General features: G+C 46.7%; 1 protein-coding gene across 2 annotated transcripts in view; it reads left to right on the plus strand.

Moving 5' to 3' along the window:
• The first annotated feature begins 6,966 nt into the window (after positions 1-6,966).
• ZDHHC14 (zDHHC palmitoyltransferase 14) overlaps positions 6,967-14,393 on the plus strand; it is a 296,791-nt gene continuing 289,364 nt past the window's right edge. Inside the window, exon 1 of one of the 2 annotated variants that reach the window (XM_055433246.2) lies at positions 6,967-7,402. In XM_055433246.2, the coding sequence (XP_055289221.1) occupies positions 7,158-7,402 (245 nt within the window). In that variant the 5' untranslated portion in view covers positions 6,967-7,157. The remainder of the gene's footprint in view (positions 7,403-14,393) is intronic. The other variant, XM_055433247.2, reaches the window with a different exon arrangement.

Raw genomic sequence — 14,393 nt, forward strand, 5'->3', positions numbered from 1 at the left:
GCCCGTGGTGGAAGTCTGATGAGAGCCCCATCATGGATTATACTATGAAGAAACGCCAGACAAACCCCAGATGGAGGGACAAAATTAGTGGTCTGGTTGTGTTTTAGTTGCTAAGTCGTGTCTGACTCTTTGCGACCCTATGGACTATAGCCCACCAGGCTCCTACATCCATGGTATTTCTCAGGCAAGAATACTGGAGTGGGTTGCCATTTCCTTCTCCAGTGGAGCTTCCCGACCCAGGAATTGAACCCAGGTCTACCTACATTGAAGGCAAATTCTTTACTGACTGAGCTACAAGGGAAAACCAAAACATCAAGATCAAGAAACTAAAAGGAGGTGGAACTGTTTCATATTGAAGGAGTAACTGGTGGATATGAACCTGGGCTGGATCTTGCACTAGGGAAGATCAACTATAAAGAACATTATTCAGACATTTGATGAAATTTGATTATGGACTGCATATATGTGTGTATGCATGTGTGCATGCTATGTTGCTTTAGTCGTGCCCGACTCTGTGAGACTCTAGGGACTGCAGCCCGCCAGGCTCCTCTGTCCAAGGGATTCTCCAGGCAAGATTACTGGAGTGGGTTGCCATGCCCTCCTCCAGATCTTCCTGACCCAGGGATTGAAACCTCATCTCTTAATGCCTACCTGCATTGGCAGGCAGGTTCTTTACCATTAGAGCCACCTGGGAAGCCCCATATGTTTGCCTATAATTATATGAACCTCAAGAAAGATATATACTAAGTTGTTAACATTGGTTACCTGGGAAAGAGTGGGGATTGAGGATGAAAGGGAAAAATACCACACTTCAAAAAGGCAGAAAGGATGAATAGCACGAGTGACTTGATTCCATTTTTGTTGTGATAGAAATATGTATGTGTGTGCATAAAATGAATTTCATAAGGATGGTCAACAAAGCATTAATGACTGTTATCTTAAGGTGATGGGAATTTGAGCAACTTTTACATTTTTCGTATTTATGTATAAGATAATGTTTTGTAACAGTGTTTTCCAATGCATGTTTATTGCTTTTATTAAAATCCTAAAAAGTAATTTTTTAGCATTAGAAGAGCCAAGAAAAAGTCACTGGGGAAATTATAAGAACATTTTGGATTAAATTTTTTCTGCCTCATCCAATTTTCTCTTGCGGTGCTGAGTTTATTACTTTAAACATCTTACATGTTTTGACACAAGATGTTCCAAGATGTGCAGAGTACATGTAAAAATCAGAGCAAACTCTCTGGCTTGGAAGGAATTAAGTTGCCTGATTGATTTTCTGAGGAATTTTGTTTGGTATAGGAGCTTCAGCAATCACTTCCTAAGCTAAATGTCAGTCGCTCAGTCGTGTCAGACTCTTTGTGACCCCATGGACTGTAGCCTGCCAGGCTCCTCTGTCCATGGGATTCTCCAGGCAAGAATACTGGAGTGGGTTACCATTCCCTTCTCCAGGGGATCTTCCTGACCCAGGGGAAAGATCTTCTCAAACCCAGATCTCCTGCACTGCAAGCAGATTCTTTACCATCTGAGCCGCCAGTTACTTCCTGCCACCCCTGAACTCTCGGAAGTCCTCTGGCATTCTCAACGTCCTTCAAGGACGTGGTCCTTTGACTTGGGCACTTTCACCACTTGGGCATACTCATCCTGTCCTCCACAGGCACAAAGCAATCCTGGGGGGTGGTCCCAGTGTCCTCCCTCTTCACTGTGGAGGCAACTTCTCCTGACTGTCCGGAGGGATTCTAAGAATGACTGACGTGGGTTTGTGCACTGCTTTGAGCAGGACCGGCCACCCACTCCAGTATGCTTGCCTGGAAAATCCCACGAATAGAGGAGCCGGGCGGGCTACAGTCCACGGGGTCGCCAAGAGCTGGACACGACTGAGCAGCTAACACACTTCGAGCTGCTCAGATGAAAGTAACAAAGCTCTAATTTTGTGAGTAACATAACCCGTGTTGTCAGTAAACTCACTGAAGCAGATGAGACAAGGGAAAGACCCGCTGGAATCAAAGATGCACCAGCATTCCAGGGAGGGCCAGCTCGGAACTCTCGGGGCTCAGGGTGATGATGGCCATGGTAGCTCTAGGAGGGCGGTCCTGTATAACCAAGGTCAAGAGTGAATGCTCCCGGGAGCTCTCAGCTAATAACAAAGTGCAGCTTCGTCACCCCTCAGGAGGGGAAACAGGGAGGCAGGTTCTGTACCACTTCCCACAGTGGCCTGGAGGGGCTGAGATCCAGCTGCCCACAGTGCTAGCTTCTCGGGTCAAGCCTCACAGGCTCCTCCCCTAGCTCACTTCCCAATTATCTCAGCAGTGTTTTCTGGAATCTTCTCCCAAGTAAACTACTTGCCCTTGAATACTTGTCGATTTCACTCTAATTGGAAACATCATGTGTTTCCCCACCCTTCCCATTTCCTTGAGAGCCTAACCCCTTTAGTTCTGCCTATCAAATTCTGAGTCCTGTGGTCCCACTTTGCTACAATCTAGGTCTCAGAGATCTCTCCTTCTGCTGAAATCAAGATATTCTTCCCTCCTCAGGTGGAGGGAAGATATTCTTTCCCTTCTCCAGGGGATCTTCCCAATGCAGGGATTAAACCCAGGGTTGCCGCATTGCAGGCCGATTCTTTACCAGCTGAACCACCAGGGAAGCCCAAGAACACTGGAGTGGGTAGCCTGTCCCTTCTCCAGCAGGTCTTCCTGACCCAGGAATCAAACTGGGGTCTCCTTCATTGCGGGCGAATTCTTTATCAACTGAGCTATGAGGGAATTGCCTCTTGATTTGATAAGCTAAATGTATAGCGAACCAGGACACTGCCTAATACAAGAAGGTATTCCAGAAACAATGGTGATTTTATTATGTAATTTTCTTTCATTACTTACTTGCTCACGTGTCTCCATCTGTTTTCCCAACCAGACTAGCTTCTCTGCCATATTCAGCTTCTTTTATCATACTGTCTTGCACGTGACAGGCACTAAATAATTAGTTATCAGTTTTCTAATGCTTAAATCAAATAACACGCTCTTTCAATTCAAGGTTCATTTATAAACTGCTGAGGTATTTTCAAGGAATTTTTTGTAGGTAACGCCTTTTCTGGACCTCAATCTCCTCACGCACAAAACAAATGTTTTGGTTTATAATGCCAGATGTACTGGGTCTTTATAGCATTAAAATATGGAATCTACATATTACTATTTAATTTATTATATTGAAGCATAGTTGATTTAGCCTTCAGAATCATAAGATGTTACATTTGTGTTTGGGTGCTAAGTAGCTTCAGTCATGTCTGACTCTTTCTGACCCTAAGGACTGTAGCTCATCAGGCTCCTTTGTCCATGGGATTCTCTAGGCAAGAGCACTGGAGTGGGTTGACATGCCCTCTCCAGGGAATCTTCCTGACCCAGGGATCGAACCCTCTTTTCTGTGTCTCCTGCATTGGCAGGAGTTCTTTACCACTAGTGCCACCTGGGAAGATGGTTGATATACAATGTTGTTTTAATTTCTACTGTACTGCAAAGTGATTCAGTTATACATTCTTTTTCATATTTTTTATTAATTGGGAAAAATTGCTTTACAATGTTGTTTCCACCATACAACAGTGCAAATTAACCATAATTATACATACACCACCGCCCTTTTGAGCCTCCCTCCCCTTCCCCCCAACCCACCTTAGTAGCTGGGCTCCTGGACAGGGGCCTCTCCACGTGCCTGCCTGCCTCCCTGCCCCACCCTCAGCCCTGACGCTGACTTGGCTTTGCAGCAAAGGTGGGGAGTTTGGCGGCCCCCATCATGTGGAAGGAAAGGGTATGCCGTGAGTGTTAGGTCGCTTCAGTCATGTCCAATTCTTTGCGACCCCACAGACTGTATGCAGCCCGCCAGGCTCTTCTGTCCATGGGATTCTCCAGGCAAGACTACTGGAGTGGATTGTCATGCCCTCCTCCAGGGATGGAACCCAAGGCTCCTGTCACCTGCGCTGGCAGGAGGGTTCTTTAGCACTAATGCCACCGGGAAGACCAATTAATAGCCACGGCGGTGGTTTAGTCACCATCCTTATTCAGTCACTCACTTGTGTCTGATTCTTTGCAACCCGATGGACTGCAGCACGCAAGGCTTCTCTATCCTTCAGTCTCCCAGAGATTGCTCAAACTCATGTCCATTGAGACCGTGATGCCATCCAACCATCTCATCCTCTGGATCCCCTTCTTCTGCCTTCAATCTATCCCATAAGTTTGAGCAAATATGGACTAGGAAGAAGCAAGGAATTCCTAGGAAGACAACTGCAAACAATCATATCAATTTATGTAGAAACTTGCTTGCAATGGGAAATTGAGATAATTTTTAAAGACAGTTTGTTATCCTCCAAGTAAAAAAATAACTAAAATAAAAAGTATAACCATGACTCCAAAAAAAAAATTAGATCTTTATTGAGAACAAGAATAGCCATCTTTTTTTAAAGCCACAAAGTCAATGGATTTAGCATATTAACTGGATACCTGGAGAAAATGTGCTTGCAATAAGTCGAATAACATCCCGTTGATCCCACGAGCTAATGGAAAGGAAAGCATGGGAGAGTTTTCATTTGAAATGTCTGAGGCTTGCCATCTGTTTCTTTAAAATAGTACAGCCACAGAGTACTTCTCTTTTTAATGTGCTCATTGGTCAAACCATTCGAATCTATTTCTAACCAAGATCCTACCTATCCCCCAACCTGCTTTAGAATGGACCATTATAAATATTTTTTTTATTCATGACTCCTTCTAATTTCATTTCATATTCTAACCGCCATTCCCGCCACTTTTTCCTCATTACAGGAAGCTCTTCCCAACTGACCCCAGTTCTTTTTCTCTCTTGGATAAACCAAATCTCATCTCCCTTTGAAAACTGCTCACCTAGGCAGTGTTTAAGACGGGAAATTCTCAGGGCTCTGGGTTCGATCCCATCTCTACCACCCGGCGCTTCGTGACTTCTGGCATGTAGCTGTGCGTTCTCTTAAGCCGGATACAACAGTGTCTCGCAGGGTTGTCGTGAAGATTAGATAAAGAACGCGTGTCATGCGGGAAGTGCCCCAACACAGGGAAGGAGCAGCCGCCCACACCGTTCCCTTTGTTGGTTTCCATCTCTAACGGAGAGCACCAGCACACTCAGTACCGCGCCTCTCCCGCCCTCGTCGCGGAGCATGCAGGGATTTGTAGTTTTTTGGTCCCCTAGTTGCAGTTCCTCTCGTAGCAGCGGCGCGAGAGGAAGAACTACACATCCCACTGGGGCGTGAAAGGAAAGTGGGGGCGCGGAAAACTGAGCGTCCCCGCCCGGCAGGCTGCGCTCCTGCGGCCCACCTGCTGTGCCTGCGGCGGGAGGGCTCAGACCCCGCGGCAAACCTGCGGCCGAGGGCCGGCGCCGATCCGCGGGGACCGCCCGGCTGGGGCGGGAGACCAGAACTGGCCCTGCCGCCGTGGGAGCGCGCGGGGGTCGGGGGAAGAGAAATAAAGCGAGCAAACTGTGGGCGCCCGTGGGGGAGAAGAAGTGAGAAAGGGCAGGGGAGGCAGAAACCCACGCAGAACCGGCTGCCACCGGGGGCTTGTCTTCCGGAAGGGAGCCGGGGGCCGGAGGGGGACCGAGACCGATTTCGCTACCCGCTCCTCCCCGCGGAAACCTGGAAACCCGGCCTGGAAGCCGGCCGGGCGGCGGAGATATCCGCGCCCGCAGCTCCCATCCTGGATTCTGGCCCGCCTCGGCACGCCCCTACCCACCCTGTCGCCCGGGTGCCCCCATCGCCTTCCCGGGCAGCATTAGAGACCCCCCGACCCCCCAACACCGCGACCCGACCACGCGCCCCGCCCGGGAGGGTCACGCCTCCGCGCCGGTTCCTCGGGCCCCCGGGACTCGCAAGAATGGGTTTGCATGTTGCCGCGTGAATGTGTGTCCCCGAGGCGGCTGCGGCCGCGGGAATAAACCGGGAGGAGAAGCGGGGAAGCGGACAGAAATCTGCGGGAGAGCGAACAGCGGGTGCCCGGCAGGAGCGGCCCCGGGGCGATGCTGGAGGGAGCCCAGTGCCCATCCCCGCCCCGACACTGGCCTCGCCGGGCCCGCCGGTGGGGACCGGGGCGGGGGCGCGGCAGAGCCCGTGCGGACTTCGCGGGGCGAGAAGGAGGGGCCGGAGGAGGAGCCCGGCGGGCTAGGCGCCGGCCACCGCCCACCGCGCGGGGAGCGGGAGGCGGACCCGCTCGGAGCTCGGCGCGCGCGCCGGGGCTCAGCCTTGCAAACAAGTGTCTGTGGCGCTCGCCCCGCGGCCCGGACACAAGCGCTTCGCCGCCTCCCGGCGGCCCTCCTTGTGCGGGGCCTGGCTCCTATGGGGCAGGACAGATCCAGCGAGCCCCTGGGCGCGCAGTCCGCTACCCGCCGCCGCCGCCGCCGCGACCCTCGAGCCGGGCGGCCCCGGCAGCTTCACGCGGGGGCCGCAGACTCGGCTCGGCTGCCAGGCGCGCCGGCGCGGGGTCGCCGCGCGATCAGCGGCGCCCAGGCTGTCGCCGAGCCCGCTCCCGACAGAATAACGTGCTTGGTTTCCCCACCCACCCCTGGGAGGGGTTGCCGGGGCCGCGAGCGGCCTCCCAGTTTCCATCGCTCTCTCCTGGGGAGGATCCGCCGCCGGGAGGAAGGATTAGAATAAACCTCAACCGCGGCGCAGAAGTGGCTCCCGGGGAAGCCGGCGCCGGGGCCGCCGCCTCGTGTCCCCTCGGGGCGCAGCGCTTGGGGGTCGGCGGGCCGGAGCCCAGGCGCGGCCCGCGGGCCGGGGGCGGCGGGGCCGAGAGAGCGGCCGCGCGAGGGGGCGGGCGCGCGGCCCACCGGGGGGCGGCCGGGCAGCCCCCTGCACCCCGCGGGGGCCCCGAGCCCCGGCACGCGGGCTGGACGCGAGCGAGGACCGCCGCCGCGGGCCGCGGGCGAGCCCCGTCCCTCTCGGCAGGGGATCGGGCTATGACAGCTGCGCGCCCCAAAGGGTTAACCTGGGTGTCCTCGGCAAAGTTGTCGCCGAGCCGGGAGCCCGCGTAGGGGCCGCGGCGCCCAGGCTCGGGGGGCGGCCGGGCGGCCGGCGGCGGTCGTGGCTCGGCGGGGCCCGCGCGGCCGGGGGGCTGCTGGGGGTGTGCGCCCCCAGCCGGCTGCCCTCGTGGATGCCTCCCGGCGGCGGCGGGCCCATGAAAGACTGCGAGTACAGTCAGATCAGCACCCACAGCTCCTCCCCCATGGAGTCGCCCCACAAGAAAAAGAAAATCGCGGCCCGGAGGAAATGGGAGGTTTTCCCGGGAAGAAACAAGTTCTTCTGCAACGGGAGGATCATGATGGCCCGGCAGACGGGCGTCTTCTACCTGACCCTCGTCCTCATCCTGGTCACTAGCGGACTCTTCTTCGCCTTCGAGTAAGTGGCTGCGAAAGCTTCCCCGACACCTGCACCCCCTCGATCCCTGACCCTCCCCTCGATACTTTCGTTTTCTAGAAGCCTTATCTGTTGTATATCGTTATATAATACAGACACCCCCCTTTTTCTTCTTTTTTTTTTTTTTTTCTTTTCTTTCAAAGGTCTGTTTGCTGGTCCGTCCCCAGAGATAATGCAGTTCTGGGTCGGGGGTCGGCGGGAGTGGGGCACTTGGAAGGTGTACCCGCCTTGTTGCTCCCGAGGGTTGAGTGGCACTTTGGCAGGTGGCTGATTCTTGGCGCTGGCCCGACTCCTAGAGTTTGGGGAATAGCAGTCCAGCCCAGATGTAGCCTTCTGTAGGAAGCGGGAAGGAGGTAGATTCACAGAGGGGATCCACAGAGTTGGCTTCCTTTCCTATTCAAGAGCTGTAAGGGCATCATGTTAAGCTCGGCTTCCTAAATCTTGTGCACGTCTTTGCTGAATATCGAGAAATCTTGGTTGTTTGAGGTCTCAGAGTGTAGGCCACCCCATGTGGCCTGGAAGGATAATTTCATTTTTCATTCCCCTTTAGATGTTCACTCTTGGTCAACAGTTTCTGATTTACTATCAGGTTTCTAAACGCTTCACTGTTTTTTAAAAAAAGTTTCAATAAAAAATGTTCCAAGCAAACACTTTTCCCACCCCTTCCTGATATTTACAAACACGTTAAAAAGGAGACTGTAGGGCTGTTTTCAGGAAGAGTATGACACTGCATGGTAACTTCTGACTCCAGAAACAATACTTGGGGACTTTAGAGCTTTAACTGGAAAAAAAAAAAAGTACATGCATGTTTTCTCTGTTTTCAGGAAAATCAGATTGGCTGGTAGCAACTATCCTCCTGCGAACTAATGAGGGATCTTCTTACTTATTACTAGTATTAGATAAAGTAGTTTAACCACATTCCAGAATCAATTTCAGTTGCTTTTATTGGGTCCAACTTTTGCAATGCAACTTCTTATGTAATTCTTGGTATCTGATGCTCAATGAAATTTGTAGATACTACTCCCCACCACCGTTTAAAAAAAAGCAATATATTTATTGGGGGTTCATTTCTGACTATGTAAAATGTTCAGGTCTCTCCCAGAGGTTTTAACTTTGGTGCACCTTTGAGACTAGTTGGTGGAGTCTGTCGAGGGGACAGAGGGCGGGAGGGTCAGGGTGTGGAGAGGCTTTTGGAATGACCTGAGAAATGCCCTGTTGTTGCTGCTTCTGTTCTCCTTGCCTTCATCCAGAGTCATCCTCTGGTCCTTACAGACCTGGGGAACTGGAGCGAGGGGCCAGAGTTTGCAGTCGGAGTCGTAACACATTCCGGCACTGACTTGATGATTCCATATGGCTGAACAGAAATGCCATTCTTCTAATAGCGGCTTTCATTACAGGGGGTCCCTTAGACAGTGTTTACCATGTTCCTAATGTTAACAAAGTTTTTAGTGGATCCGTACTGCCATCTTTGCTCTTTTTAGCAAGGTTAAGAGTGGAGAAAGTGGATTAACTTTGTGATTGCGTTGCACAGCTTCAGCCACAAGTGTGTTACATGTAGAATCATGAATATTTCATCTTCTCTAGCACAAATCCCCACTGGATGGTTAGGGGTCCCCTCCAGTTATTACTCACCATCTTTTATTTTCTTCTTTCCAAACACTGCTTTTTACTAAACCATCATAAATTCATTTCTACTTCATCTGTGTGTGTGTTTCTTCCAAGAGTTCCCCAAAGTCCTCACTAGCAGGTTGTTGGGGATTTTTTTTCTGCGTCAGTGTTGTGTTAACGGATGGCTGTAGGAATAAACGTGTGCACTGGGATTTTGTTAGCTACTGTCAGCAGCTTCATTTTTAGATCGGCTCTACGTGTACGTGTATCTTTGGGGTCCACGAGCGTCACTTCAATTAGGTGATTTCAGATTTCAAGGAAAGAAGGCTCATCACAGCATGAAGCCTCAGTTGCAAAAAATCATCGGGCCGTTCAAACTATAGAATATTATGCTTTGGCAAGAATATCTGTCCCTGTATTGCTTTTAAGTTCATTACCGTTGGTAATGCCAGAGTGAAATTAATTTGACAGAGTCTCGGAGAACCAATTAGTCACATGCTTGGGAAACGAAATGCCAGTAGACTGACAGAGATCGAGAGAGAGTGCCACTCATCGCCTGCCTTCCTTCTGCCATCCCTCAGTTATTTATCGAGCATATACTACATGGTTGCCTGTTTTGGTGAATTTCATGTTTGGATAACTTTAAGATTAGCAGAGTTCCGTTTTTAAACATTAGACTCTGTGCTTCTCCATTCTGTCACACGAAGGCAAATATGAAATTTGAAAATAAGACATATGACTTCTAAACTCAGTTTTAGACCTCCTTTTCCTGCAACGCTTCTCCACCCCACCTCTCCTTTCTGACTTGGAGCAGATGGACAGGGAAGTGGACTTTCTGGAATGCAGCCATAGGTATTGATCCTGTCTTCAACCCTGGAAGAAAGGCCGGGTAGAATGGTTATTCCCAACTTGAAGATGAAGTAACAGGGGCTTGGAAAGCAACCACCTAAGGTCACACACTAATTAGTGGTGGGGCTTCAGGCAGCAAAGCCTGTAACCCTTCTGATGGTCTGGGGGGCTCCTCCTCCATGTGTAGAATAGTGGTCACAGGTGTGTGTGCATTTTGGCAAGACAGATCCCAAGATTCTTCCCAGAAGTATGACCCTAGACACATAATTTGACTCTTCTAAGCCTTAGTTTCCCAGTCTGTTAAATGGGATTGATAATATCAACCGTTAAATGTGAAGATTAAAAGAAGTATATTTAGTACAGCATCTGAAATGTACCATCTACTCCTTCAGTTCAGTTCAGTTCAGTCTACTCATTAGATGGTACCTATTATTAGAGAAGGGCTTCCCGGGTGACATTAGTGGTAAAGAACCCATCTGCCAATTCAGGAGATGTCAGAGACGTCGGTTTGATCCCTGGGGAAGATCCCCTGGAGGAAGACATGGCAATCCCCTCCAGTATTCTTGCCTGGAGAATCCCATGGACAGAGGAGCCTGGCGGGCCATGGTCCATGGGGTCGCGGAGTCGGACACGACTGAAGTGACTGAGCACGCACACAACACATGTAAATTCCATGGGGATAGGGACTCTGTTTGTTTTGTTCACTCATATTCCCCCAGCATTTATAGTAGTACCTTGTGCATAGCAGGCTCTCAGTAAATACTTATCATTTAATGAAATAATGGTAAAATTGAAACACACTGAAAAACAGCTTCTATGTGCTTTGGTTTTTCATTTTGTAAAGTTGGGAACTTTAATAAAATGTAGAATTAATAATATCTTATAGAACACTTGCCTTAGAAACATTGATTATAATGTGATTCAGAATCAAATATCATCCCTTTTCAAATGCATCAGTTGAAACAGAAGAAATCAAAGATTTTCTTGGTTACTTAGAAAACAAATGATAGAGTTGGAATGTTCTCTTCACTAACCAAGATTATTATTTTTTTTCTGTAGTTTTTAACCAAATGCTTTAAACAAACAATATAGCACTCTGTGATATATATGAAGGTTACCCAGCAACCACCAGCATTTAGAATAATTTTACGTTTTATAGGTTCTTGACTTTGGATACTTGAATTTATATAATAGGATTCTTAAGAATTCTATCGACTACTTATATTTCACTGTTTTCTCTTAGCTAGTGACATCATGTTATGCAAAGAGGACTCCTGTAGGTTCTTATAATAGGGTGATGATGGTCAGTTATTTAATAGGTTATATCTACATGCATGCTTGCTTGCTCAGTTGTGTATGACTGTTTGTGACCCCGTGGACTGTAGCCCACCAGGCTCCTCTGTCCATGGGATTCTCCAGGCAAGAATACTAGAATGGGTTGTCATTTTCCTCCTTCAGGAGATCTTCCCAACCCAGGGATCAAACCATGCCATCTCCTGCATTGCAAGTGGATCCTTTACTCCGCTGAACCATTAGGGAAGCCCATATCTACATAACCTGGAGATTTTTCTTTTGCAGTACAATGCTGCACATAATTTATTCAAAGCAGAGTTTTTATTTCTTAGCAAGAGAACTTAAGGGTTTCAAGGAAATGTGCTCCTTGTTTTGTAGATGAGGTTGTTAGGAAAGGGAAAATGGTGGTGGTCAATAGATGCTTATGGGCTTCCCAGGTGGATCAGTGGTAAAGAATCCACTTCCCAATGCAGGAGACACAGGAGGTTGGGTTCCATCCCTGGGTCAGGAAGATCCCCTGGAGGAAGAAATGGCAACCCATTCCAGTATTCTTGCCTGGAAAATCCTATGGACAGAGGAGCCTCGTGGGCTATAGTCCATCGGGTTACAAAGAGCTGGACATGACTGAGCCCAAAATCAATAGATGCTTTAATTAGATACACCCAGAAATTTGAATCTGATAAAATGTTCAAGAGCTGGGGACCTTCTTAATGCTTTTGTTTAGTTCTTCACTAAATATAAAAGTTGGTCCCAATTCAAACTAATTTTTATAAACTGCATTATCTGTTTCTTCCATTTACCCCCTGTTTAAAAAATGTAGTATTAGATTGATATAGAAGATTATATGTAACACACGTGCAAATTTGAAATAAAATATTATAAAGAGCACCCATGAAACTGCCACTCACTCAGGAACCACATTAATATCAGGGCTTCCGAGTATTACATCCGCTCGGTTTCAGCCCTGGGCCATCTTCCTGCCACTCCCTGAGGTCATCAGTACCTGAGCTAGTCATTATTAATGCCTTGCCTTTTTATCCTCAAGCTTGTTGAATGTATGCATTCCCCGATAATAGGTTGTTTACTTTGGCTTATTTTTCATATAAAAAATTTGAAGGGACTCCCCTGGTGGTCTGGTGGCTAAGGCTCCATGCTCCTAATGCCGGGGGCCCAGGTTCAATCCCCGATCAGGGAACTAGATTCACGTGCTGCAACTTAGAGTCAGCATGCTACAGCTAAAGATCCCAAAACTGCAACTAAGACCTGGCACAGCCAAATAAATAAATATAAATATTTAACAAATACAGAGAAATAAAATTTTCTTATATATAAAAAAGTAATGAAAATCTTTTATTTTAAAAAGCTCTCCCTCCCTCCTCTCTCCTTCCCTTTTCTGACGTGTTGAAGAGTAAGTTTCAGATGTCATGCTCTTTATAGCCATATTTTTCAATGTGTAATTCTTACAAGAAAGGATATTCTCTTATACACACACAGTATCCATTTCAGGAAATTTAACATGGATACGATAGTCCACATTCAGATTTTGCTTCTATCCTAGGACCAGTGGGTTAAAGTTTATCATCTTGGTGTCTGTTTTCTATTTATCTGTTTTTTTTCTCTTTTCTTCCTTCTTGCCTCCTTTTAGGTGAATTGCCTATTTTTAGCATTCTATTTTATTTCCTTTAAAGAATGTGGGCTATGTTTCTTTGTATTTTTTTTTTAGCAGTTGTTTGAGAGATTAGAATATGCATCTTTACTCTTTAATAGTCTACCTCCAAATAGTAATGTTGTACTTCAAAACTAATATGAGAAACTTATAATGTTACAGTTCCACTTCTTCTACCCTTTGAACTCTTTTATATCTGTGTATGATACAAATCGAATAATATTATTTAAAAATGGTTAGTAGTATTTAAAAAAAATAAATGTGAATATATATATATAAAATGAATATACTTTAAAACAAAACTTATATACATCTGTAAAAGACACATGCCCTTGTACATGTATGAAAAAGAGATAATTTAAAATAGAATTTTGTATTTATTCTCACATATTTACCATTTCTGGTACTCTTTATTTCTTTAATATGTGTTATTTCTCTTGGGCCAGAGTACTTTGTAGCATTTCTTGTATGCAGGTCTGCTGGTGACAAGTTTTTTTGTTTTGACAGTGTTTGTTTATTTTCACTGGATGTACAATTCTAGTTTGACAATTTCTTTTTTTCCTACCAGAACTTTGAAGATGTTATCTTCTGGCCTCTTTAATTTCTAAGTTAGTTTTTGCATTTTCTATTTCCCCCTGTATGTAGTGGGTGATTTTTTTTTTCCAGCTGACTTTCTTTTTTTTTTTTCAACTGTTGAATGAAGACATACTGAGGTATGGTTTTTCTTATAGGGATCCTGCTTCAGATTTACTAAAGCTTCTTGGATCTGTAGATTGATATCTTGAAGTTTGGGTAACTTTCCATCCATTGTTTCTTCAAAAGTTTTTTGTCCTATTCTCTCTCCTTTCCTGGAACTTCATTAATTTATGCGTGATACCATATTATATAGTCCCATACATCTTGGATTTTTAAAATTGTTTGACCTTTTTTTCTCTTTGTGTTTCAGTTTGAATGATTCCTGCTGTTCTGTCTTCAAGTTTACTGATCTTTTTCTCTGCTGTGTCCTATCTATGACGAGCCCTCTTTGATACCTTACTTTTTATTCTGAGCATTCCTGTATTTGAAAAACTCGTTTTTAAACATGAGTTAAGAAAAATAGTTTCCATTCTTCTGCTGAGATTTTCTGTTTGTGTCCATAATTTCTACTGGATCCTTTAAAACATTTTTTTTTTTTTGTAGTTATTTTGGAGTCCTTTCCTTACCATGGCAGTATATCATCTCTAGACCCACTTCTTTTGGCTCTTTCTTCTCTTGACTGGGGCTTTCAGTTTCTCCCTTCTTTGTATTCCTCATAATTTTTTATTGCATACTAGATATTGTGTGTAAAAGAATTGCAGAGGCTTCAGTAACTTAAAAGGGCATGGACTTCTTTCAGGCCAGTAATGTGTGGGCTGAGTCAATCTCATTTTTAATTGAAATGGATGTGACCTTTGGTGAAGCTTTACTTACATTCCTTTAATCACTGACTTCAGATATTTTGAGGGAAGAATAAGAACTTTCCCTTTAGCAGGGACTGGGATCTGAATCCTGATAAAAACTCTTAATGCTCCACAGCTC

Source organism: Moschus berezovskii, chromosome 10 (assembly GCF_049115385.1).
Source record: "Moschus berezovskii isolate FMDL1 chromosome 10, NW_MosBer_1.0, whole genome shotgun sequence".
Taxonomy (NCBI): Eukaryota; Metazoa; Chordata; class Mammalia; order Artiodactyla; family Moschidae; genus Moschus; species Moschus berezovskii.